A 26575-nucleotide genomic window follows, 5' to 3' on the forward strand; every position below is an offset into this window, starting at 1 on the left:
GTGTACACATTGATATCAACGTTACTGCATTCCACTTACCACATCTCAATTATACCAGCTCAACTAGCAGTACTTAATTCTGATAAAGAAGAACAAAGATATAGTACTTAATTAAACCCATAATATTATGATTTATGAAGCCTCTATCATTATGTCGTGTGAGGAAATAGCAACTTTATGCTGAACTACATTTATGCCTACATAGGACTTCGGGAAATAATACTTTGAAGAGACAACTCTAACACGTGCAAGTTCTTAACCCTGACACAAAACTAATTGAGTATAAGATAGGCCATAAAATAACGTGCATGCAAGTGCTGGACAAACTACTTGGCTTGCCCTACAGGTCAGAAAGTCTAAGATAAATACCCATTGCCTGATCTTGGTGTGATAAAGGGATAAGGAGGGCTGTATATATCACGCAGTCTTCTCTATATCCAGTAATTAGAATCGAGCAACTAAGACGTATTCAATTTGTTTAGGAAAGTGGCACTTACCAAGACTCCATAACATTAATTAAAGGGGCATAAAGATGGTCTATATGTATATTGACGTTGATTCGACTCATCACCCTCGTAATATTTTCAGCTTCTCATAAATGGCATTGATTACATGTCTAAAATTAGAAACTCTGCTTACATGTATTTTAAGAAAAATAAAATAGAAAGTGTCTTAAAGTAGACTAATACTTAATGAAGCTTAATTTTGACTTTTATTACGCGGATTGTTGAAGAAAAACTCTACTAATTTTAAATATTACAAATATCTAAATTATTACACCTAATTTTTCCAAAAAATAATAAAAATTATAATTGGTTATAGAGGTTGAAGTGCGTGCAGCTGACTCACGCAGTTCTTGATAAAAAAGAGAAATGAAGACCATGCAAAATTGATTTAGGAGCCGTTCTCTTGAGTTGAAACATAACGAAAAAAGCAATTTACACTTTGATATTTTATTTTAATTCAAAAATTTCTATGTCAATTTATTTTTCATTTCATTCTTTTTATTTTACTTTGCCAAACACTACATTAGAAAAGAGAAGAAGAGTAAAAAAAAAAGACATCACAAGTGTCATGCACTCATGCTTGACACGTTGCCAACTAAATTGGCAAGTTGCCGTCTGCAATCTGAATTACTGTGTATTTATTTCAGCCCCACCAGCTTGATAAGTACTGTACTGTTCACCCTTCCCCTTTTCTTCCTCTACACTAGCATCATTTTAAAATTACCGTTTGTGTAGAGTAGACATATACCTATTAGTATATTATATATATGTTAGTGTGCTCTTTGGTGTATTTCATATACCGTTGCATACTTGCATAGTAGTAATGGCGCTCTTTGTTTTGTCTCTCTTATTCTTCTCATTCTTAATGGGGAGTTCCGAGAGTCAGCTTCAAGTAGGTTTCTACTCCAACACATGTCCTCAAGTTGACTCCATTATCCGTGCCGTTGTTAGAGACGCCGTTCTCTCTGACCCCAATATGGCGGCTGTCTTACTCAGACTTCATTTTCACGATTGCTTTGCTCAGGTAATTGAGCTCTCTGTCTCTCTCTCTCTCTCTATGCATGTATATTAATAATATTTATTGTATAGCTAGCTTGTGTTATATATATATATATATATATATATATATGTGTGTGTGTGTGTGTGTGTACGTTGATGTTTCTTTTTCATCCTTTTTTGTTTCTATTTGGTGATACATATGGATTGGATCAGGGATGTGATGGTTCAATTCTGATTGAGAATGGTCCACAATCGGAGAGACATGCATTTGGACATCAGGGGGTTAGAGGGTTTGAAGTGATAGAAAGAGCAAAGGCACAATTGGAAGGCTCTTGCCCCGGCTTGGTTTCTTGTGCAGACATAGTGGCTTTGGCAGCCAGAGACGCTGTAGTCATGGTCCTAACTAACTTCATTATTAGTTAATTCATGCTTTTTCTCTTGTTGCTCATATTTTTCTATATCTCTTAAAAAAAGTTACGTAAGATTCTACACAATATGTGCTTATGTTTATGTTTGAAAAAGTGTTAGGATGAAATTTTATTTTATGTACATGCATGCAGGCAAATGGGCCAGCATATCAAGTTCCAACAGGGAGGAGAGATGGGTTGGTTTCCAATCTTTCGCTTGCAGATGACATGCCAGATGTTAGTGATTCGATTGAGCTACTCAAGACCAAGTTTCTCAACAAAGGTCTCACAGTGAAAGACCTTGTTCTTCTTAGTGGTACTCTCTCTCTCTCTCTCTTTCACACACACACACACAGCCCCCGAACACAAACAAAAGCACATACATCTTTGTCATGCTGAATAGGTGAGATCATGGTTGTTGAGGAGGAAAAGTAATATGAACCTTGGCCATTACAAGACATTAGACATGCAATAGCTAAATTACCAAATATATGATATAACTGCTACACTCCGCTTTAGAATACAATGAAAGCAAGTGAAGGAGTTCTGTTCCCAATTTGGAAAATAGATGGTGAAGTCCTGGGAATTATTCGTAGAGAAATTCTAATTATACAATAAATTTATATTACTTTTATAACAGAGAAAGACAGAAGTAAGATAAGAAGAAAGAGAAAGTGTGAGATAAGATGAGTGTGATGAAAAAGATAAAAATAAATAAATAAATTGTTGTATGAATTTGTTTTATGAATATGATATCCTTTTGTTTAAATATAGGATATGAGATCATCAAATTTTAACAATATCTCTTCGATTTTGACAATTTTTCCGGATTCAAGAAACGTTGACATAACAACTACCTTTTTTATTTATTAATAAAATTATAAAGCAATAGGGGTCTTAGTACCTAGGATTCTGAACAGTGCCATATGTTCCATCCATCCATTTAGGATAATGTTTGCTAAAAGGATCTATCACCTAGTAGATGTGTATATTAATTATTAATATTTAATGATGCGTGTGAGAGAACTTTGATTTGATTCATGTCATTGTGTATCAAATTCGATCAGTTGTAGTATGTTGTTTATTAATAATGAAAAATAAGATTGCTAAAATATAAGTGGAGTATTTAATTTTACTAATAAAAAATTGTAATTGTAACAATAGGCTCCCCTTTGAGCTGTATTTCTCTGTGTGCTAGCTTTCGTTTCATTGGTTTGGTTTCACCTAATTCATTGACTGCCTAAACTTTCGTATCAAACCGAACGCAAAATCGTGGCATGCAGATGGCAGTTCTTATATTACAAATGGTGCACATGCAACGTTACAGTTGTAATCCATATTAATTGATATTGATAGAGATCAGTTTGCTTGTTTGTCCGATTCTCTTTATATATTTATTATTTTATACTTTCTGATTACTTGAGAACCTATTTACTGGATTTCTGGGAAAATAGCTGGGTGACGCTCACGACAGTGACAAATATAAGCTAGAGTAATATGAGCAAGTAAAGAAAACGGGCTTTTTTTTCGGGTAACTAAAGAAAATATACTAGCTACTTAATGTTATTAACAGAGTGAGACAATAATTTGGTTTCTCAAATTGAAAATACTAGTAATTAGTCTTTACTTTATATTATAATAAGGAAAAATTTATTCATTAACTATAGAGTTAATTTTTTTTTTTGTTAGCAATGTCTCACGCAACTTGTCAAGTATATATATTATGATCTACATGACAACTCAGTTAGAGTGTGTTTGGGTTGCCGGTACCACAATCCAGTTTACGTTTTCAAAAGTAAGAAATATTAAAAGACATACTTTTGGATCTAATATGGGTTCGGGGCCTTGGCATCGGTTTTCCAAACATCCATGTGTCACGAAAAGTATACTATTAAACTAAACTGGTGATGACTATGAAAGTTTAGGATTATTTACTTGTAATATTGTAATATTTTATTCATTTTTAAAATAATGTTAGGTGCACATACAATTGGAACCACAGCGTGCTTCTTTATGACCAGAAGACTGTACAACTTTTTCCCAAGTGGTGAGGGATCAGACCCAGCAATTAGACAAAACTTCCTCCCTCGGCTAAAGGCAAGGTGCCCTCAGAATGGAGATGTTAATATTCGCCTAGCTATTGATGAAGGGAGTGAGCAGAAATTTGACATAAACATTTTGAAGAACATAAGGGAAGGTTTTGCTGTGCTAGAATCTGATGCCAGACTCAATGATGACATAGCCACCAAGAATGTCATTGACTCCTACGTTTCTCCCTTCAGTCCAATGTTTGGGCCTTCTTTTGAAGCTGATTTTGTTGAGTCAGTTGTGAAAATGGGCCAAATTGGTGTCAAGACAGGTTTCCTTGGAGAGATTAGGCGCGTGTGTTCAGCTTTTAATTGAAGTAAATATGCAATTAATGATCAATTGGTCATAATAAAAATGTATGGCTTCTAGATATGTTATTTTTTGGGTGGAAGTCTTCTGCTATTTATTTTTACTTCATTATACCTATTGTTATTGTATAATCCAACTCGTTAAGGTGTTATTTGAGGTAGTTTTTAGTTTTGAGCTTCAAAATTTTTAAAAGTAATAATAAATTTTTAGTTTTAGTTTAAAAAAACTTTTAAATCAGTTTTTAAAATAAGACTAATTTTAAATAAACTCATTTTAAAAGTTTTATATCATATTAAAATTAATTTAAGAATGTTTTTTTGTGTGGTGGTGATGACAATGATGATAATAATGATACTAGTAGTGATGATGGTAGAAAAACCATTGGTGATCGACTGGTCGTGGTGTCAATGACGATAGTGACAATAGTGGTAATGGTGGAAGTGACATTGATGATGATGATGATGAATCGAGGATAATAACATTGATGATGTGATGGTGGTAGTGGTGTTGATGGTGACAACTAGTGATGGTGGTGGTAGCGATGACAGAGATAATATTAGTGGTGGTTGTCGCAATGTCACTGGTGTCAGTGACGATGATGATGATAGTAACGATGATGGGGAGGTGGTGGCAGTAAGTAGTGACATTGTGGCAGTGGTAGTGATGGTTGTGACAACAATGATGGTTGCGGTAGTGGCGACGATGACATTAATGGTGGTGGTGGTTATGGTGGTAGTAATGTCAGTGGCGACGATATTGATGATGATTGTGGTGATGCTGACGGAGGTGGTGGTGGTGGTGATAATGATGATGATAGTGAAAGTAACATTGATGGTAGTCATAACAATGTTGATAATAATGATGATATCAGTGGCGATGATGGTGGTGATGGTGACAACCAATTATTGTAATGACAATGATGATAATGATAACATTGGTGTAGGTGATGGCGATGATGAAGTTGATATCGATGATGGTGGCGGCGTTGACAATGAGGATGGTGATGGTGGTAACAGCAAAAAATTCATTGTCAAATATAAAAAATGTATTTTTTTAAACTAAAAATCAAGTTTATAAATTTTTTTCTTGATTTTGAAAATGAGTATAAAAGTGTTTTAAAAATAATTTAAAAACTATTTCACATTCATTTTTATTAAACACATTTTATTTTAAAAATTATATTTGAAAACCATAAAAACTCACAAGTACCCCAAATGAACAATAAGTTAATGAACAAATATGCAAAGTCCCACACCCGTGGCTTGTTTGGTTTGGCAAAACTCGTCAATTTTTATCATGTTCGGTTTGAATGTGTTAGAGCATCTTCCTTGGGAGTTATTTATGAAATTCTTAAATTCAAGAATCAGTTATATAATTTTTATTGTTGGAGCATCAGTGTTTATATAAGTAATGTTCTTAACAATTTTTAAAAATTGAGATAATTGAGGAATTAAAGAGTGTATCATTAGAAGGTTCGAGCACATGTGGGTACCTCGATAAATTTTCTGATTTGCTCATTCCTTTTGGTTGACTTCCTCGTAGTGACAAATTAAGCTTGCCAAAGTCGGTTGAATATGAATATATGATGTGAGAAATAGCCTTTTTCACTCGTGATTAAAAAACTTATGTTGGTCAAGTTGATATTTAACATGATTAAACAATTCGATGTGAAAAATCTTAATTTAAAAAGTGGGAAATTTTAGCATTCTCTCGTGGTTGGAAAAGTTTTGTGGTCACGTTACGTTGCCTTTGAAAAGGTCAAAGTCAAATAGTGATGAGAAAATCCAAGCTAAACATTTCTCCTACCAAATATGGCAAAGCCAAGATTGTCATCGATCATTATAGCCAAAATGATTTCTAATGGGTAATTATATCCTTTGGTTCCCACGTTTTTAGCCAACGAAAAGGGACAGTGCATAGCCAATTTGAGCTTGGGTTGTAATGCTTGCCCGATACAGCAACAGAAGAAAGGGAAGAGGAATCAAAGGATGGATAGAATCAACTATCTCTCTTTTCCTTCCTCATCCTTTTTTTTTTTTTTTTCATTTCCCTCTAAACATCTGGCATTAAACATAAAATGCACTTTAAATGTGCAAAGAAATTCATGAACATTAGTGCTTGTGCCACAATAATTATCAGTTCAGAAATCTTAATTACTGCCTCTGGTCCTCTTCAAGCAGGTAGGGTCCCCCTTAATTACTGCCTCTGCCTCTGGTCCTTATTATATAACACTTTTCTATTCAGATTTATTTTGTGTTTCTGATAAATACCTTCATAGATTTAATTCAAAACTTGTCATATTTGAAAGGATTTAACTAATTTTTTAAAAGATTTAATTTGTTCTTTAAATTTTTTAAAATACACCAATTTAATTCTTTCCTTCAATTAAACTAATGCCGTTAGAAGTATAAATTCTGGCAGTCTTTTACATTTATTATTGTTTTTAAATAAAAACTTATCATATTTGAAATACTATGTTAATATTAAGACACTTGAGAAACTAATTTAATAAATTTGCAGGGAGTAGTAAATTGATGGGGTGATATTGATTAAGCAAGTTTGGAAGAAAATCTAGGTAGAGAAAGCATGGCTCCAAGCTCTAAATTCAGAAGAGCCCTTGGGGCAGTGAAGGATCAAACAAGCATAAGCCTAGCGAAGGTGGGAAGCAGCACCTCAGTTGCTGACCTTGATGTGGCGATTGTGAAGGCAACAAGGCACGATGAATACCCAGCAGAAGAGAAGCACATAAGGGAAATTCTGAGCCTAACATGTTACTCTCGAGCATTCATCAGTGCATGTGTTAATACCCTCACAAGGCGTCTCAACAAGACAAAGAGCTGGACAGTGGCTTTGAAAACACTTGTTTTGATTCAAAGGTTGCTATTAGAAGGTGATCCTGCCTATGAGCAGGAAATTTTCTTTTCAACTCGACGCGGGACTCGCCTTCTCAACATGTCTGATTTTCGTGACAACTCAAAATCTGATTCTTGGGACTTCTCTGCATTTGTGCGAACATATGCATTGTATCTAGACGAAAGGCTTGAGTACAAGATGCAAAGCCGGCGTGGAATGCGCAGCATGTATGGTTTTGATGAAGATGAGGAGGAAAGGGAAAGAGAAAAGGAAATCATTGTGAGATCCACACCAGTGCGTGACATGAAGTTAGACCAAATCTTTTCCAAAATGCAGCATTTGCAATTGCTGCTTGAGCGCTTTTTAGCTTGCCGCCCCACAGGTTTGTAATTACTTTCCTATCAGAATTACAATTTCATCTCACTAATCAATGTTGATCTTTAATACAAACTTTTACTACATCTATTACTCAAATGAAACTCTCATTTCTATCAGAGAACACCGCTGAAAGCATCTATGGAATTGCATTTTAGTTTGTCGATACCTTTTTTATCACTCAAAATGCATCATTTATTATCTTTCATCTTGATTAAACATTTTTATTTAATCAAATATTCTCATTCATGTATGTAAATTAATCACCTCACGTCCTTGTTTCACTGTGATGAATGACAATCTCAATTTTTCTAATTATTATTTGAGAAATGTTAACAGTATTTTCTCTAAAAATAATTTTCTATGATTGGTTATAATTTATTGAAAATTATCAATTTTGATAGATTTTATTTTTTATTTAATAAAATCAGGAGAAAAAATAATTAAATAAGAAGCAAAATCTATCAAAAATAATAATTTTCAATAAATTTTAATCAATCATAATCTTAGAAAGAAAGTACAAGAGAGAGTGTGATTATCATTTCTCTTATTGTCTACACTTTACATGCACATATAAAGGCAATTTATCTCATGGTTATTTATTTGAATGCAACAGGAGGTGCAAAGAACCATCGAATTGTGATAGTGGCTCTCTACCCGATTGTGAAGGAGAGTTTTAGGATATATTATGATATATCAGAAATACTTAGTATCTTAATTGATCGCTTCCCTGACATGGAAGTGTCAGACTGTGTTAAGGTGTATGACATTTTCTGCCGTGTTGGAAAGCAGTTTGATGAGCTAGACCTCTTTTTTGGATGGTCCAAGAGCATTGGAATTGCACGCTCTTCTGAGTACCCTGAGATTGAAAGGGTCACACTTAAGAAGTTAGAGGTCATGGAAGAGTTTATCAAGGACAAGTCCGCCTTAGCACAAAGCAACAAACTTGAAGCAATAGAATATAAGACCCAAGAAGAAGAAGTAGCTTACGAACCGGAACCGGAACCAGAACCAGAACCGGAAGAGGATGTTAATGCAACCAATGCACTACCACCACCACCAGAGGAAATCAACGAGGAAGCGGTTGAAGAAGTGAAGGAGGAGCCAAAGGAAGGAAAAGTTGTGCAGACAGAGGGAGATTTGTTGAATTTAAGTGATGATATGATGACAAGTGAAGAACATGGGGAGAAACTAGCATTGGCTTTGTTTGATGGAGCAGTACCAGAAGCAGCAACAGGTGCCACACAAGCACTTCCGTGGCACGCATTTGATGAAGGAGCAGCAGATTGGGAAACAACACTGGTGCAATCAGCAACCAACTTGTCCAACCAAAAGCCAACATATGGTGGTGGCTTTGATACATTGTTGTTGGATGGCATGTATAAACAAGGAGAAGTGAATGCAGCCATGCAAGGACAAGGGTACGGGGTGAGTGGAAGTGCTAGTAGTGTGGCACTTGGTTCAGCTGGAAGACCTTCAATGCTTGCACTGCCAGCTCCACCAACATCAAGGAGTGGTAGTGATTCTATTAGTTCAGATCCATTTGCAGCTTCATTGGCTGTGGCACCTCCTTCTTACGTGCAAATGTCAGAGATGGAGAAGAAACAGAGGTTTTTGGTTGAAGAACAGATGATGTGGCAGCAATATGCAAAGGATGGCATGCAAGGACAAGCAGCACTTGCAAAATTACACTCTAACAACAACAATAATAACAATTCTTACACAGGAGGTTATCCACAAAACTATGGCAACTATTATCGTTAACTAGGAAAGGTTTTTCCTTATTTTGAGGGGCTTACCCGCCCCATTAGAAACACTTGTTTTCAATCTTTTTTATTAGAGTATGAAATTAAAGATTAATAATGCCAATACCATTCACAAAATTCTAATGGTATTGTTGTCTTTCTTTGCCCACTTCAGAAAGCAAGTAGTCGCTAATGAAGTAATGATTTGTTCGCACTATCTTCCCGTTCGCACAAATCATAAGAAACTACCGTCTTTACTTTTCCCTCTATACTAAAAGTAGATTTCTATTAATTCACCCAAAAAAAAAAAGGAAATTACTATTAAGAGTTCTTTTTTTATTAGATTAGTTAAATTTGATCCATGTATCTAATTAATGTTAACATATTATATATTAGATTTTTTTTATCCGTTATTACATTTCAATTTAAAATCATTTGTAAGTGCATTTTTAGTGTCTTAAGTGATTGTATTTGAATACTTTTAAAAAAAGGTTGCTTGCATAATTCTTTATGATTTTTTACTGTCACAAAATAAATAACATTAAATAATTAAATCACAAAATTTATCACATCACAATGCACACACTAACACAACAACAAAGACTAAAAATTGTGACAAAAAAAACTCTAGAAATTTTGACTTACTAAACTTTTCTGGGTCAACTTTTCCTTCTATTTTTGACAATTTTTTTATTCTCTATAAAAAATACAAATCTAAAAAAAACATTAGACCATTAAAAATATTGAATATAAATTACAAATTATTTGACAACACAAATTAAAAATGTTTGAAGAAAAAAATATTTAGTGAGCGGGATTGTTACAAAAATAAGGACCTTCTTTGGTTTCTTGCTATGGTCTGTTTAACAGACGACAGTTGCAGGTGTTATGAAAATTGTGAGACACATTCAACAAATTTTAGTATATTATAATAGTGTTAAAATAATAATACCAATATTTTAGAATTGTTGATACTTTAGAACGTGAAGGAATAAGGAAAACCACCTATTACGAGTTAATAAGAATTGCTTTAAAACATTCACACGAAAAAGAAAATATTAGCAATCCCCGAGTGTCCCAAACTTTACAAGAAGACATCTTTATACGAAAGCAAAAGAGGAATAAAGGCAATCTCTACATCCCAAATAAGCGATTTCCATGAGAATTGCAACATCAAATCAGAAATATACTTCAATTTTTTTCTTCAGAAGTTGAACCTGAACAAACAGATTCTATCCTAAAATGCCAAATATTTTTATTTATTGTAGTACTACTATAAAATTACTATCCATTATAAAAAATATAAAAATCTACTACACCCGAAAGGGGATTTTTCATGTAAACCGAGAGCAGCTGATACTGACCCAAGCAACAGAATAGTAGTAGTATCAAAAGTATAAAAAATAGATAGAGATTGCAATCGATGAAATGAGCAAAATAGTTTTAATTTCTCAATAACAAGGTGTTGCAAAATAATAAAATATAACTAGCAGAAAAAATCCAGAGAGAAACAAAACATTCCAACATTGCTGAAACATAAAGCTCTAAATCCTAATTCTCAAACTAGAAGAGTGATGTTCCCTTGCCCTTCTTGTCACCACCAATCTCAAAGTGCTTGCACCTCTGCACAACATAGACAGGAACTAACAACCATTAGCCACACACCACATGGAACCAAAAAAGCATCCATTGCTTTCCATATACTAACCTTAATAGCGTGTTGGGAGACATGCTTGCAACCCTGGCATTGCAACCTCAGAACAATCTTCTTGGTGGTTTTAGCCTATTTTAAATAAAAATATATTTTTGTCAGCAAAAAAAAAGATCCTAATTCCTATGCACTTATAACGAAATATTTAACCAACGAACCTTCTTGTGGAAGACGGGCTTAGTTTGTCCACCATAACCGGATTGTTTGCGATCATAACGGCGTTTTCCTTGGGCAGCAATGCTATCCTTACCCTTCTTGTATTGGGTAACCTTGTGCAGCGTGTGCTTCCTGCACTCCTTACTCTTGCAGTATGTCTTCTTTGTTTTCGGAACGTTCACCTATTTATTATTCACAACAACAAAAGAAAAAAGCATTTTAACATTTTCCAGCATAGCAACCATGACCAAATAACCAATAACCAATTCAATCAAACCTAATTCACTTAGCTAGCTAGCTAGTTAGGGCTTTAGCAAAATTCAATTGAACTCCAGATACAAAGCCTAGGGTAGATGAGATGGTGATAACAATGTTAACCATTGCGGATGAATAACAGTGGAAGAGAAGGTTACCATGGTGACGGCGCGTGCGATCGGAATCCGAAGAAGCAGAGTTCTGCTGTGCGCCGCGAAAATGAGGCAACGAATGACAATGCAATGCGTTTTAATGGCTTTGGGAATTAGGGTTACACGGAGGCAAACGAGGCTGGACTGGACCGGGCTTTCTTTTATTCAAAAATTACTAATAAGGCCCAATTTTATCCAACGCCCCTTTTTATCCACTCAAGTTACAATAGATCCTTGTTAATAGTACTTCTTTTAAGTCCTAAAAAAGTTCATACTAAATAGATGTATTAGTTTTTCTATTGTAGATCTTGTATATATATTTTTTGAGTTTAATATTATGCATTGTTAGGATAATATTTTTTTTACACCATCAAATAATATAAAATTATCACAAATATATTTTTTTAAATAATTATTATAAAAATCAGCAACATTAGCATACATAAATTTTTTTTATTTTTATTGATTGACAATATAAAAACTTTTATACCATCGATGCATTCTACGTAAACTCACATAAATTCTTACCATACATAAGTTCTTTTTCATAAATCCAAATATGCTTATCCAGCTGCTTCCTTATAACGTAATCAACCAAGTGAATAGCATAGGGACTAATTGCTCCATAGTTTGAAATCTGTCCCTTAATCAGTTTTATATTTGATTTTATTTCATTAGTAACACATTAACATTCTTTATTTTTTTTATCCTTTTTTTATAGGGAGAATGCTTATTTTCTGTTCAAGTGTTTTCTTTAATAAATTTTGCATGAGTTCATAAATAATTACTTTTAGAATTTGTATAAGCAAAATTAAATAAAAACAGGTACAGATAAATTAGGTTAACTAAGTTAATTGAGACTATATAATGTAATGTTCAGTAAATAAATTAAACAGTGCAAAAAAAAAAAAAAAATAGACATCGGATAAAAAAATAGTGATACATTGTAGTTTTACTAATAAGCCCAGGTTTTGACCATTGACCCCAAATTTAGGTCCAATAAAAATGACTTTAGAGAAAGGGAATATATATATAAAGGAAAAGTTTGAAAGTGATAAAGCAAATTAAATTTGAAAATGGTTAAATTTACAATGCCATGATATGTTCACAATATCATTTCAGAAGCCGTTCTTTGAGATCTCAGATCCTCAACTACTTTAGGAAGTAAAACAAATGATATGACCAACAGAATAATCACCAAAAACTAAGCAAATGTCAAAGATGCAAATTGCTTCTATTTATGTCACCCATGTGGATGATATATTCAATCTAAAATTATAATCATTAAACAAGTTATAATGAGGTTATGCAATGACACGCAAATATGTTCATGCCTACACTACTTGATGGAAATATGCGATGGGGGCCGGGTGGTTGTAAGTTTGCTCAGGCATCATTACTCCTTATATGAAGATTGGATTTCTATATAGCTTAAGCATATCCCATATTTTTCTAAATAGATCAAACCGGAGAATTCTAAGTTAACATAGAGCCAGCTAGAGTAAATACCATACAATAATGTTGAAAAAGGTTCACTTTACAAATCGGGAAAACATCTCCCATGATTAGCCTATGATTCATGATTAAAAGAAATTAGAGTTTAATTTCAACATTTCCTAGATATCAAGACAATTTCCTCGTGGAGACACCCAATCTCATCCCTACAGAAACCAAGGTCTCCAGTGATCTGGCGCTATTTGCTAAAAGGTCTTCATCAATTGCAATTGAATTCTGCATAGCAAAAAAAAAAAAAATGGATTTCACTGGGTTCATATATTCCAATCTCAATCGAAATCTAAAGCTCACTAAAGATGAAGTTTTTAAAATGGAAATAAACTTGACTAATTTACTCGAAAAAATATACTCATTAAAATCAATTGTATATTTGTTGCATTAAAAAAACTATAACTTAAAGTAAAGAAATAGCGCACTTCAGTAATGTCGTTTTCTTAATTAATATTTGTAAAAAGTTAATATTTTTGAAGAATTTTTCACAATTGATTCGAACTGAATTAACTGATTCTATATGCAAATATATTTTCAGCTGCTAAAAATGTGAGTTTAAAAGTAAGATATTTCCCTCTCTACATCCTGCTGTTAGGTTTATGTTTTCTTATTTATTTATCTATTTATTAGTTGAACTATTAAGCAATCAAAAATTAAAAAAATTCAATGAAACCGTGTATAGTAAGCTTGAACTCATCAACTCCATCTTCATTTTGTACAATCCTATCAAAAATTGAATTTTAAAGAATCATTTGCGACATCCCCGTCAATCTCAATATCACATTGTAAAGCTTGGCCTTTTTATAAATAGTTTATACTTATAGATTCAAGTAAAATATTTTAATTCTACTCAATAAAGGCTTCTTTTTACAATTTTAAAAGGAAAAACATATTAGTTTTATGATTTGGCATCAATTATAGGTGCCCCGTGGATAGATCGTACCAAACATATAAATCAAGGTCAGCAATATCAGGAACAGGACCATATCCAACATTCTTACAATAGGACTAAAGAATTACTTAAAAAATAAAGATAACCAACTGAAATACATACCTTTTCAAAAACGCAAATTACGGTGCTTCCACCAAATGAGAAATATCCAAACTGTAAATTAAACAAACAAATTCCACTTAGAAACAAAGGCAACATATAAGATAGGAAAAACGATAATCAACTGTAACTTGCCAAACCTCATCTCCCTTCTTAACATAATCGCCCTTTTTCTTTGTAAAAGTAATGCTACCAACCATTGTAGCTCCTATTGCAACAAATGCCACCTGAATCCAAATTATAAGATAAATGGTTAATACATGTCTACAACTATAAGCTAAAATGGCAATAAATTATAGGTAACTCATATCATTTCATAAACATGTGGCATAAATTTCAGCAGGATATAGTCCCGAACTCAAGAATTCAGACACAAATTAATTGCAACGACTAACGTTTCCAAAATCTACAGTTGAAATTATTGAAATAACTCTCTTGTTCTCCGTGAAGACATTACAGTACTTACTATTTACAGCAATGGGATTCACCTGAGGAGTAGAACACGATAGGGGGGAAAACACAACTGAGAATTAACAGAAGAAAATAGACAATATATATGACATATCATTTCCCTCAAGTTATTATTACACATACAGTATACAAGCATCCAGGGATATCTACAGATTGCTCAAAAATTCCTGATACTGGAAAATGGAAACGGTGATAATCCTGCAACAAATATATGTTAAAATTAAAATTTGAAATCAAATTATATACAAAATTAAAATGACATTGAAAGAGAGCAACAAATACCTGTGGTGCCAAACGAAAAATCACCATTGTTCCATCAACAAAAGCACTGGAACACATTTCTTTCCCTAAAAGACCTTGAACTGAAAACCTTCGACCCTAAAAGTAACAACAAATAATCCCAAAAGCACTTCAGTTGGCATACATAAATAAAGTTGAAAAGATTAAAGGAGAAGAGAATGAGATATATTCCGATATTTTAGGGAATCTAATTTTCCTTAGCTGGCAATAATTTCATCAATGGGCTTAGCTTAATTTTATATCATTAAGTTATAATTTATAACCTCTTGGAAATAAAATGAGTGAACATAGTAGTAGCTACTAGTTACCACAAACAGTATGGTCATTTCATCATTAAGAATTGTTCAACCGGCTTGCACCAAAAAAGAAATTGTTTAAGCATCTAAATTGTTTCATATGTTACCTATCAAGCTTGAACTCATGCAAAACAGCAACATCACAAATACAAACCTCAGATCATAATCTCCTAATTGCAAAACCATTTCCGCCCCCCACACCTCTGTCCTAAAGTAAGGTGAGTCAAACAGGCCCAAGTTCAATGAGTAAAGTCATAATTGTATCATTTTTATTCAAGTCCAACCTGAAAATCAGAAACAGTTTCCAGATTCTGTCTGATAAATGTCTTAAATGCAGATTTCAAAATTTGATTATCATATATTGTAAAAAACAGCTTTTTTGAGATTAGAAGCCTTCCATATTCAATTAAGAATTGTAAGAAAGAAAAAAAAAATACCTTGATCCAGAATCTTGTACTATCATCAACTGATTTAAACGCCGTAAGACGGCAATCCGCAGCACATACAGCAATGTCATCACGTTCAGCAGAAGCAATTGGTCTTGAACCAGGCTTTAACTCTCGTATGAAAAATTCATTGAACGTCTGCCCAGAACATAATTTAAGATAGGTGTTATGTAACAAGATAATGACTACCATCATAAAGTCCTACATTCTTTTCAGCACAGGCATTGCCCTGAAATTTCATTCATCTTCACAGTTCACACCAATTGCTTGTACAATAAAAAAATGCACGTTGCTAGCTCAATGGAAAACAAATTCTTTCAGTTCCCCCTTCGATCAAGTTATGCTGGGATCAATAGAGTAGATATATTCAACTATAAAGCAGTAGGGATTCTACAACAATCTAACTGAAACCAAGAAGTAACTTAAATGGTCAGGGTGGAGGGAAGTTTGACATACATATAATAAAATGCATGCATATGTATGAAAACTAAAAAAAGTATTCAAATTGTTGGTTTCATGACTGGCTGGGAAAAAACAAACTTAACAAGTTAATACTCAAGCATAATCAATTAAAAATGCAACCCACAAAAGCATATGGATTATGGTAAACAGAAGATTTCAAAAATAACTAAAGAAGTAAAAAGATAATACACAATGCTATATTCACTGTAATTGTCAAACATATTATATTCGGAATAAAAGCCATTAACCACAGGAATGCTTTTCAAAAAAAAAAACCACAGGAATGTTTGGAGGTCACAGTCACAGTAATGAAAAGCATGGCTATAGCTTAAGCAAACAAAGGAGAAACGATAAGGTTCATTGAAAAAAATTGGTAGCATATAATATTTAATTTTATCAAAATTAAGACATAAGACTGTATGCATATGATGAAACACCATTAGATTCAGCATAATCAAATTGAACAGGCAAAGCATCCTACATAACTAACATGGTCAAAGAGTGTTCAGGAGCAATTATGCATCAATAACATATCAACTTAAACTCGTTACAAAGTTTGACCCACCTTAAAGTGTTCCAGTGGATACTTGACTTCAACCAAATTGATTTGATCCTACAACACAATAGTTACATCTTTTATAAGAAGGGTGTAAGTGTAATTATAGGAACACAAGTGCAGCACAAAGAACTAAAGTAAAAAACAGAAGGAGTACGTCCCAAAAAAAAAACCACAATGCTGAAATATGAGGCACAGTAATGAATGAAAAAGTGGTTGAAACTTAGAATCAAGAAGCACTACACAACTACAAACTTACATATGTCAAAATCAAAGTATGTAATCCTCAAAGAAATAAAACAAGCATTGTTACACCTTAAAAGATCTAATAAATTTTGGTATATCTGCAGATGATTCAGGTGAATCCATTCGTGCTCCCTGCTTTTCAGAAATGCTTTGCAAGAGCTCCTTCACCCCTGCATATGATAGATTCACTCATGTAAACACATAAACTAACTCAATAAAGAAGGAAAAAATTATTCAAATCCATTCTGAATCTCATATTGGCTACAAAGCCCAGGTTTGAAGTGTGACCCAAATGCCAGAAGGGTGCATTTTGATAAATATTTTTCTAATAATTAATTGGACTTTTCATCATTTGTAATCTACTTATAATGCACCAAATCAGCTTAAAGAAATGTCAGCTAGATCTAACATATCTGTACAGCATTTTTTAGCAAGCAATATTTTCATAGCATTAATTCTACTAACAACACCTCAGCAATTGCCACGAGGCCGACAATAGGGAATGGTGACAGGTAAAGCTAAATATAACTGTACAGCAGTTTTTAGCAAGCAATATTTTCATAGCATTAATTCTACGAACAACAACACCTCAGCAATTGCCACAGAGCCCACAATAGGGAGTGGTGACAGGTAAAGCTAAATATAACTGTAGCCAAGAGCTTCTTTCAATAATAATAATAATAAAATAAAATAAAATAAAAACTCATACCTATGTCCATTAAGCCAAGACCTATTTTTGACTGATAAATGGCTGTCATGGACAATACAATTTTTTTGTCAATTATTTCTTCAACAAGCCTTTGAGACTTCCGATCATATACCTAATGTCAGAAATAAATAAATATTAAATAACAAGTTGAGAGGGTGAGGAGGTACAAATACAGGATTAAAACTACCAGAATTGAGCCATAGAATTGGAGATTGGAATTGGAATTTGATCGTATTTTCTAATTTCTATGTTGGAATTTCTTTTAAAATTAGAAGCCTAGATCCTAATTGCATTGCAATTCCATGGAATTACATAGTAACTACCTTGAGTCATTTCCAATAAACCAACACTCTAAAAATTGTCAATTCCCCCTCACTGACAACATCCCAACCACTGCCCTTACTTCCATTGCTATTGAAATTAAAATTCTAAGCTATAATTCCAATTCCTTCATCCAAACATACCCTAAGGATATCTCTATTTATCTGCCTTGATGAGATGTTAGGCCGATACAATTCAAATTCTCAAGACTTTAAAAAATGTTATGCAAGACAAATTTTGATATTTGGTAAAATAGCATGAAAAGGCTGCCAGGAATGATAGATGTTAGTAAATAAGCCTGGAAGCCTTTTTTCTAATTATGGTGGATGTGAATGGGCAAACTCAGTAATTAGCAACCTAAGAAGGAATTTCATGAGGTCCTGTACATCCTGATATAACTTGAAGCATACATTCATGTCTGATGTATCATATAAATATAATTGGAATGTTAAATAAAAGAAAAGGAAATTGGTGGAAAATATTGTATACCAGAATATGGGATGCACTTGATCCAGATCGAATGCCAACATCGTAAGATGAGAAATGCGCCCATTCACTCAGTTTGAAGAACCACCTATACAAAAGTGATTTTTATTTTCTTACGATACAAATTACATAACTATAGTCCATAAAACTAGGGTATAATCCATTAGGTCAATAAAGCTTATGCTCTCTCTCATACCCTATCATTCAATGCCTAAACTTGAAGAAATTTACCCATATGAAGCCTGCTTATCTGTCAAGAATCCTCCAGCCATCACCTGGTTACCAGTCCCTTCATCAAAACAAAGAGTTAAGTGGATCATGCTGTTCAACTGGTCAGAAATCTGAAGAACCTCACCACACACAGGACAGCAATTCAATAATGGTTCCCTGCAATAACAGAAGCTAGCTAAGCAAATAAGAATAGAACAAACTTCAAAGTAAGTCAAACATTATAATTATAAATCATCAAATCACAAATAATGATATAGAGATACCAGTTAAATTACTAAACACAGAGGCACTTCGAGCAAAAGACAACAATAGGCATACAAAATTAAAACTTTTATATCTTGTAATTTAGATGGGTCATTACTGTTCTTGATGAAAAGTAAGAAGGGAGGCCAACTCGTCCATGCTCACAACACCATCTCCATTTTTGTCAGCTGCTTTGAACAGCTCTTCTTTCTGTTGAAAAATAATGTATTGACGACAGAGTAAAGCGTGTATACATATAATTATAAAACTAGATATTATATTGTAACTTCATTTCAAGATTCACAGGGTAAAGATTCATTATTTCAACCATGAGTCCCTCAACAGCTTGTAGTGAATATTTGGACTTCAATATAACCAAATTCAAGGTTCTAAGTTTTAACATTCAAGATGATATTAGTTTATAGAAAGTATAAACCATAGAATCTGAAAATAGGACAGAAAATATGAATCAAAGTCCAAATCCAGGTACAAAAACAAATTAAAGATAATTTAAAAAGCAAATAATTCAACAATAAAAAGTAATAGGAACACATGAAGTGCAAAATAACTACTTAGGTAGGAACCTTGCTGGTTGCAACTTGATTGCCAAAAGCATCAATCAGGTCAGAAAATTCAGAAAGTGAAAGCATCCCATCTTCATTGTAGTCCTGCATAAAACATCACTTCTCAGGTTGATATTAAATATTAGAGGACATGAGCTCAGTATATTTAAATTATCTAGACAACAATGAATTACATGTTGTGCTTTCCTTGATTTGTAGATTTCAAATACTCTTATATGTATTCAACCAGCTATAGCACTTTGTACAACATGTTAAAAATGTGTGTTAATATTGGAACGAGGACTCAGTAACAACCATAGGCACAATATGGTTTCAGATCACTATATCAGTATCCTCATGTACAGGAATGAAATTATACATCATCACTCCATGTGTTACCATCATGTCTTTTATTTAAGCCCACATTAGGCAAGGGTTATCAGAAAACAGAGGAAGATAAAACTTACCACTATAGATAAAATGCGTCTAACGAAGCCTTTCTCCGTTTCAATTGGATCCTGTTAGTTTGTACTAACTATTGTTAGAAATCCCTATTATAAACAACAATAGAATTTATATCATAGGGCATTTACCTCTACAGTGCATGAAATGGAAATGTTGCCAACCACTTTTCCAGGCACTGATGGATCTAAAAGGTCGAATACCTCGACATCAGAATCAGAGTCCTGCACAATCATATCATTCACAACAAAAGTGTGTAAAATTAATAAAGCTGAAACAGCATGGAACAAACCAATAAATGAACAATTCTAAAATCAGTGGCATACTGATGTTTTCTAATTTCCTCACCTTGGTCAGAAATTCAAGTAGATCAACCTCACAGTATCCAACAAGAGTATTGCGGGACATTTTGTTGGTCTAAGGGAGAGAAAATATTAAACTTAGATGCAGTATTAAAGTTAAAACAATTGCACAAAAAATTAGGGAACAGGAGATGCAGAAAGAAGACAGTTTAAAAAATTTATTATAGATATATTGGGGGGTACACATGTGATTGGAAGGAGTATCCCCAATTGTTCACCTTCGGGGATCTGAAGGCACTCAAAGGTGGGTTGCCCCCTCTCAACCTAATTTTCTCCATACACAAGAATCAGGATTCAACCGTGATCATATTTTTTTCCCTTCTAGTTCATATAGATTGAAAAAAAAATGCCCTTGAAATGCAGCAGAAATATCCAAAACAAGCAACATTCATTTTAGTCCGACAAAAGGGGCATATCTTCCCCCCAAAAAAAATGTTTGAGGGTAACTCATATTGAAAGAGAAGGTCCTAATCTTAGAGCATACCTCGAAGACAGAAATTCTTGCAACATGAGCTCCATTCTTTTCCAAAAGAAGTTTCTTTTCCTGTAGAAGAAAATATGAGTCACATAGACGAAACACTGTTCTAGTTCCAATTACTCAAACAGGTTTCAAGTACGTATGGTGCACGTCTTCCAACCCCCCCCCCCCCCCTGAGTCACTAAATAACTAACAATGAAAGGAAAGCATAGTCACTGTTGAAAGTAGTACTCACAGAGTTCCAAAGTGGTTTGTCTGTGCTGCACCATCATCAATAACACAAAATCAACACAACAGAATCAATGAAACATGATTGATTGATAAGACGAAGAAGAGCTTAACTGGTCAGAGGTGTTGGTACGGAAAGTCTGTTCTCCGAGAGAAAGGCACGCAATCCATTTATCCTTGAACTTCATCTCCGCCTACAACAAATTAAGAAGTAGAAGAATCAGATAGTTGCGTTAATTTAAAAAAAAAAATTAGTAATGTGCCTGCTCACGCGAAGGAGGGCGAGGAGAGCGATTCCGGCGAAGTCATCGGCGTTGAGGAGCTTGTGACCAGAAGAGCCATTGCCGCTTCTGCGGCGGCGAAAGTGAAGACGCAAACGCTCTTTGAAGCGAGCACGACGCGATCCTTTTCCTTCCGACAACTTGGAGTGCTCGTGACCCATGGCTTGAGGCTTGAGGGCTTGAGGCTTGGTCAGCAATGGCGACCATTCTGGGATTCACAAAATATTCAACCATCAACTCAATACACGATTGAATGTGCTTTTTTCCCTTAGTGCACTCCACGTAAGCAAACCCAATTCAATCGTTTCAGTTTCAGATATTTTCATATTTCATTTCATACACTATCCTTTCTTCTTTTCAATTTTATTCTTTAATATTTTAAATTTTTAAAAGATAAGTTAAATTTAAATATAAACAAAATTAACTAATACTTGTACTGATTAAAAAATTTAGTTAATTTGATTTAATTCTACTAGTCACATTCAAAAATAGCAATAATAGCAATACATGGAGAAATACAATGGGAAATAAAAGGATTAGGAAAAGTAACAGACTTCCTAGCTAAAGTATGTGCTGCATTATTGGCCTTTCTGTTAGCAAAAGCTACACAAAAACTATGACGATCCTTCAATATATTCTTTGACAAATTGGATTCCTTCTTGTCTATCAAATCAACTATCAGTTTGCAATCCATTGCATTACTCGCAAAAGTGCAAAAGCTTCACCTTCTTCAGCTTCCATAACTGAATTGATCCAACCAATTTTGGCCTGAACAAAGGAGCCTGATTCATCTCGAATACAGAAGCCAAAACCAGTGTTTACCACTTTGGGGGATAATTGCAACATCAGTATTACACTTGGGAAATTAAAATCTGGAGAAGGTTTTTGCCACCCTTGACACGCTTGGTTATTCTCCCTAGCCGGCTGAAATTTATTTCTAGCATCTTGAGCATATTTCCCGTCTTCAAAAATAAAAATAGCATTTTTTTAAAAAAAAGTGTCGTTCTATAACATTTGATATCAAGAATAAAAAACAATCAATTTAATTGTTGAGATGATATCATCAATTAATAGGATAAAAGTAATTAAAAATTTCGTATATTTAAATCAATAAAAAAATTCTTATAATTGAGTTCAAAAGATAGTTTTTTTTTTTGTATTAACTCACGTGTTTAAAAGATGAAATTATATGTCAATTATGTCATATTATTTTGATGATTATTTGAAGCTTTCATTATGATATACCTATGCCCAATTATTTATTTTGGATTTCGACAGCCTTGCTCCTCTGGTGCCATGATAAAATTGCAAAGCTTTAACCAATGGAATAAAGTCAGTATATATAAGCAAATATTTCCAATATTATTACAACATAAATGAATTCACCAAAAAAAAATATTACAACATAAAACAGCAAACACCTATTTCAAGATATCCTTGATGAGTTGATGGAAGGTTGATCTCTTTAATGATCATGCAAAGAATCCAAAGAACCAAATGATGATATTCTTAAATCAATAATTGATAATAGGAAGCATTTCCTTCTTATTTCTTTATTTTTCAACCATGATCAAGAACAGGACATATCTGAAGAAAAATCTGGATAATTCCACCCCAATAATGATCTCTCAACTTCTAGTGTATTTTAACTTCAAAACATTCGTGACCACAAATCTGTTCCTTCCCATATTGTGCTGGAGATTCCGGTTCTTAATAAGCCTTTATTCATTTCATTCTATATACTTATTGCCTATGGTCATTACTATTAAATATATTTACTTGAATAATCAATGTATTAATGTTAAAATATTTTTTTAATAACTTAAACTCTGACCTTTAATAAGTGTTTTGAAAAAAAAAATTATAATTTGTGTTAGTCAATCAAGTAATTTGACACAAATGATTAACATGTTGAAGTTAAGATAGAATCGTTTCGATGATGTCAAAATTCAATTATTAACGAAAATAATTTTTTATCAAATTTTATTAGTATTATATTTCCTTAATAATTAAAACATAAAAATAAATAGGGAGAGAGAGTAGCTTTTCACAGCTGAGACAATTATTCTCATTTATATAATAATGGGAAAATATTTTTAACCATAGAAATTATATTATAATACAAGGTTATATTTTTAAACATATAAATTGTATTTTAAATTTATAATACATAATTATATTGTAATAGAAGATTATATTTAACCATTTGAGAATTTTTTTAAAAAAATATTAAATTCAATTTAGAAAATAAAATAATAATAAATATAAGATAATAATAGTAATCCCTAAAAACGTAATTAATGGATGAATAAAGAAATAAATATAGATATTTTATTAGGAAAAAAATAATTAGTCCAGTTATAGAAAGGTTAAGCGATAAAAAAAGATAGGGATAATTAAAAAGATAATTTGTATCTACTCTAAGTTAACCATTAAAAAAAAAGGGAAATAATCACTTTATCAAGAGATTTCAAATTGTAATCATTTTAAACAAATATAAATTAACCTAAACTCACATTCAGAAGATTCAGAATAGAATCAGTTTCTTCACTCCTCCCTACATTTATGTTTCTTTTGTATTCCCAGCTTAGATACATACACTATTTCCCAATTAATGTCCATGTCGTATTGTGAAATTGCCCAGATGATGCTAATGGGCTTCTTTGTTAATATGATTACGATTCTACTTGTGATTACGGTAATCTCAGATTGTGGGATTTATGTGCGTTTGTGTCGCCTATTGGGTTGTAGTACTTGGATATACTATTATACTCTGTATTTCCTCGATATCTGGAGGGAGAATCTCAAATCGGAGACGTTGAGTCGGCAGATAAACAAAGGAAACCTTGTCAAAACGTACAACTATTTCGTTTTTCCCCTACAGCACATATTGCTGAGTTAGTCATGAGAGTCTTACCCCCTCTCGTGTGGGGATATGAATTTGCACCAAAGAATTTAAGAATGAAGAGTCAATTCAATTATTTTTTGAGATGCATGTTTATGAATTTCATTCGTCTTGTGTTAATTCTCGGTTACTTGACGGGAAATTACTTGTCTAGATTGTCATGAGGAATTGTCAATTACCATCTCCTAGAGAGGCACATAGTAAGACCATCTTCTATGTTTATGTTTTTTTTTTAATTAATGAAAATGTGGATTGAGTAAAAAAGTTTATGTATTTATGTTGTATGTATGGGCTGCATGTTAGATTGATTCTGAAGCAAAATCAAGGATTTGGAGGGACCTGAAGCCTATAATGTTTCTATGCGGTATCTGAAATCTCAATAAATTTGCAACATGCATGAATTTTGTGCATTTTAATTTTCATTTTAGCATTATTCTATGAGAATGATTTTTTCTTGTACCTGGAGCATCTGTCCAGGGTTTCGATTGTTTAATGTTACTTTGTCGCGTTCTAAATGATGGTGTAACTCTTTTTTTAGGCACTAAATGTGATATATATAAATTCTACTTAATGTTGTAAGAGCACTATTAAGAAAATGAAAGAGAATTATATATATATATATATATATATATATATATATATATATATATATATATTAATATGCGTAAAGATGTCATCATCTATGACTTTAAATTTACTTGTATATGATTCCAAATCAAAAAAAATTCTTTTTAATTTTTTAATCAATCCTAAATAGATTAGTTAGAAAACCCCATATAAATATACGTTACTATGTTTTGTGTCGATAGTAACTTAAAAACATTATTCTATTTCTCAACAGAATCACTTCAGGTGATGTTGTTCTGATACCCAAACAAAAATAATATTAGAGGATTCGAAAACATTTGTCTTAATAAAATACAAAAAATAATTTGCAAAACTTAATGAATTTGAATTGTTAATTTATACTGAAAAAACAGTTTTATCCCTTTTTCTTGTTTTAATGTTCAGACATGTCCTCTTCATTAAATTTAACTAGTCTCTTTACTCATGAAATTGGGATTTATTTTATGTTAGCCATAAATTATAATAATGGGTTAAATTATAATTTATGGTTAACATATGTTTTTAATATATATATTTTAAAATGAATTTTATAATCAAATATTGTGATAGAAGAGGTACTTGTGACTGAAAAAGTCATTATCGCTTCTACGACGACAAAAAGAAAGAAAATCTTTGGAACGAGAATAAAATGACTCGTATTTAATTCGCGTTCCAAATCTAATATTCATGCTTTACATTTCATTGATCAAGTATTAGCTAACTTAAGTCATTTTGCCACTTTCTGAAAAAAAAAAAGAGAGTCATATTTTGCCACTTCTAAATTCAATGAGTAATACTAATAATATGTTTCAAATATAAATTTGGAAAACTTAAGTCATTTTGTCACTTCAAAGTTCAATGAGTAATATTAATATGTTCCAAATATAAATTTCTTTTGATTAATTAATTAACTGATTATATTTAAAAATATTTGTTTTGGTATGTAAAATACTTATTACATCTAATATTAATAAATTTGTATAACAATCCTGTGTAAAGCGGAAGTGAGTTGACTAATGATAATTTAAACACGTGTCTTAAGCTTCCAATTTCTCCATATCTTCCTACAATAGTGCAATTAAATATGGATTTAAATAAATAAATATTCCATGTTCATGTATCATCGCATTCTATTTTTATCTTGTATTGGTTTTTAAATGTAAAAGCAACTGGTTTGTGAGTTGTGTGGTCACTCATACGTCATCCACTAGTCTTCATATTGTCATATATTGAAGCAATTTTTATGTCAACCAAATATTTTTCTGGTGTATGATTACTCCGGTATGGCCAGAGAGACAAATTAAGTAATATGTTAACGTTAGGAACTTTATATATTTTATCATGTATTAATCCTTTTTCTATTGCCTTCAACTGGCCGGGTTCATTCATGAACTCTCATAGCACATAGCACATAGCACAAGACAGTTTTCTCCACATATTATTTCCTCTATGTGCTGAAATTTGATCACTTATGCGACAAGTTCTCTTCCTTTGGCAACCAAACTGAGAGCATTTTCAATTTTGATTGCCTTTTTCCCTTTCGATTCATTTTGTGTGGGGTTGACTTATTTTGTACCTTTTTGTTGACTTTTGATGGTTGCATGGATCGATTGGTATAATTAACTTCATTCGAAAGCTACATAGGTATATATTGGCCTCACAATAATTCTCACTAGTTGCTCTCTCATGCCAATGTTAAAAAAAAAATCATCATCATCATCATACCAAGAAACAAGCAAGCCAAATGCCAACATTGGGATAGATGGGTACATGTCAAACACCTGCCTTCCCCTTTTATTTATATACATAA

General features: G+C 32.7%; 4 protein-coding genes across 7 annotated transcripts; 2 read left to right on the top strand and 2 right to left on the bottom strand.

Moving 5' to 3' along the window:
- Positions 1 to 1180: 1180 nt before the first annotated feature.
- Positions 1181 to 4437, top strand: LOC114386402 (peroxidase 43-like). Its single transcript, XM_028346405.1, has 4 exons — positions 1181 to 1530; positions 1719 to 1901; positions 2066 to 2228; positions 3891 to 4437. The coding sequence occupies exons 1-4, from the start codon at positions 1330 to 1332 to the stop codon at positions 4313 to 4315; spliced, it is 972 nt and encodes a 323-aa protein (XP_028202206.1). The 5' UTR covers positions 1181 to 1329; the 3' UTR covers positions 4316 to 4437.
- Positions 4438 to 6345: 1908 nt separating this feature from the next.
- Positions 6346 to 9470, top strand: LOC114386401 (putative clathrin assembly protein At1g03050). Its single transcript, XM_028346403.1, has 3 exons — positions 6346 to 6489; positions 6830 to 7544; positions 8154 to 9470. Exons 2-3 carry the CDS (start codon positions 6896 to 6898, stop codon positions 9299 to 9301), a joined length of 1797 nt encoding a protein of 598 aa, XP_028202204.1. The 5' UTR covers positions 6346 to 6489; positions 6830 to 6895; the 3' UTR covers positions 9302 to 9470.
- Positions 9471 to 10664: 1194 nt separating this feature from the next.
- Positions 10665 to 11714, bottom strand: LOC114386404 (60S ribosomal protein L44). Its single transcript, XM_028346407.1, has 4 exons — positions 11563 to 11714; positions 11152 to 11331; positions 10991 to 11065; positions 10665 to 10905 (listed from the first exon to the last, which is right to left on the bottom strand). Exons 1-4 carry the CDS (start codon positions 11563 to 11565, stop codon positions 10846 to 10848), a joined length of 318 nt encoding a protein of 105 aa, XP_028202208.1. The 5' UTR covers positions 11566 to 11714; the 3' UTR covers positions 10665 to 10845.
- Positions 11715 to 12942: 1228 nt separating this feature from the next.
- LOC114386399 (phosphatidylserine decarboxylase proenzyme 2-like) lies at positions 12943 to 21519 on the bottom strand. 4 transcript variants are annotated; one of them, XM_028346399.1, is made up of 21 exons: positions 21245 to 21516; positions 21088 to 21167; positions 20981 to 21005; positions 20752 to 20811; positions 20254 to 20322; positions 20037 to 20129; positions 19911 to 19961; positions 19465 to 19548; positions 18999 to 19090; positions 18638 to 18793; positions 18410 to 18494; positions 17600 to 17711; positions 16960 to 17060; positions 16654 to 16701; positions 15618 to 15764; positions 14867 to 14962; positions 14708 to 14782; positions 14509 to 14601; positions 14254 to 14340; positions 14117 to 14167; positions 12943 to 13287 (listed from the first exon to the last, which is right to left on the bottom strand). In XM_028346399.1, exons 1-21 carry the CDS (start codon positions 21413 to 21415, stop codon positions 13180 to 13182), a joined length of 1884 nt encoding a protein of 627 aa, XP_028202200.1. In that variant the 5' UTR covers positions 21416 to 21516; the 3' UTR covers positions 12943 to 13179. The 4 variants fall into 4 exon arrangements, with proteins under 4 accessions (XP_028202200.1, XP_028202203.1, XP_028202201.1 ...); XM_028346402.1 differs by having other exon boundaries at positions 20981 to 21000; positions 21245 to 21276; XM_028346400.1 differs by lacking the exon at positions 19911 to 19961 and having other exon boundaries at positions 21245 to 21519.
- Between the last annotated feature and the right edge of the window lie 5056 nt (positions 21520 to 26575).

This window comes from Glycine soja, chromosome 15, assembly GCF_004193775.1.
Source record: "Glycine soja cultivar W05 chromosome 15, ASM419377v2, whole genome shotgun sequence".
In the NCBI taxonomy this organism is placed as follows: Eukaryota; Viridiplantae; Streptophyta; class Magnoliopsida; order Fabales; family Fabaceae; genus Glycine; species Glycine soja.

Bases quoted from the DNA above. Each gene is read 5' to 3' on its own strand.
- LOC114386401 (XM_028346403.1), top strand. From the start codon at position 6,896: ATGGCTCCAAGCTCTAAATTCAGAAGAGCCCTTGGGGCAGTGAAGGAT. The intron at 7,545-8,153 runs GTTTGTAATTAC...TGAATGCAACAG, and splicing joins TTTAGCTTGCCGCCCCACAG to GAGGTGCAAAGAACCATCGA.
- LOC114386404 (XM_028346407.1), bottom strand. The intron at 11,066-11,151 runs GTTCGTTGGTTA...TATTTAAAATAG, and splicing joins AGCCCGTCTTCCACAAGAAG to GCTAAAACCACCAAGAAGAT. The intron at 10,906-10,990 runs GTTAGTATATGG...TATGTTGTGCAG, and splicing joins TCTCCCAACACGCTATTAAG to AGGTGCAAGCACTTTGAGAT.
- LOC114386399 (XM_028346399.1), bottom strand. From the start codon at position 21,415: ATGGGTCACGAGCACTCCAAGTTGTCGGAAGGAAAAGGATCGCGTCGT. The intron at 21,168-21,244 runs GTGAGCAGGCAC...AATTTGTTGTAG, and splicing joins CTCTCCTCGCCCTCCTTCGC to GCGGAGATGAAGTTCAAGGA. The intron at 18,794-18,998 runs GTAATGACCCAT...CTGTTATTGCAG, and splicing joins CTTACTTTTCATCAAGAACA to GGAACCATTATTGAATTGCT.
- LOC114386402 (XM_028346405.1), top strand. From the start codon at position 1,330: ATGGCGCTCTTTGTTTTGTCTCTCTTATTCTTCTCATTCTTAATGGGG. The intron at 1,531-1,718 runs GTAATTGAGCTC...GGATTGGATCAG, and splicing joins TTCACGATTGCTTTGCTCAG to GGATGTGATGGTTCAATTCT. The intron at 2,229-3,890 runs GTACTCTCTCTC...AAATAATGTTAG, and splicing joins AGACCTTGTTCTTCTTAGTG to GTGCACATACAATTGGAACC.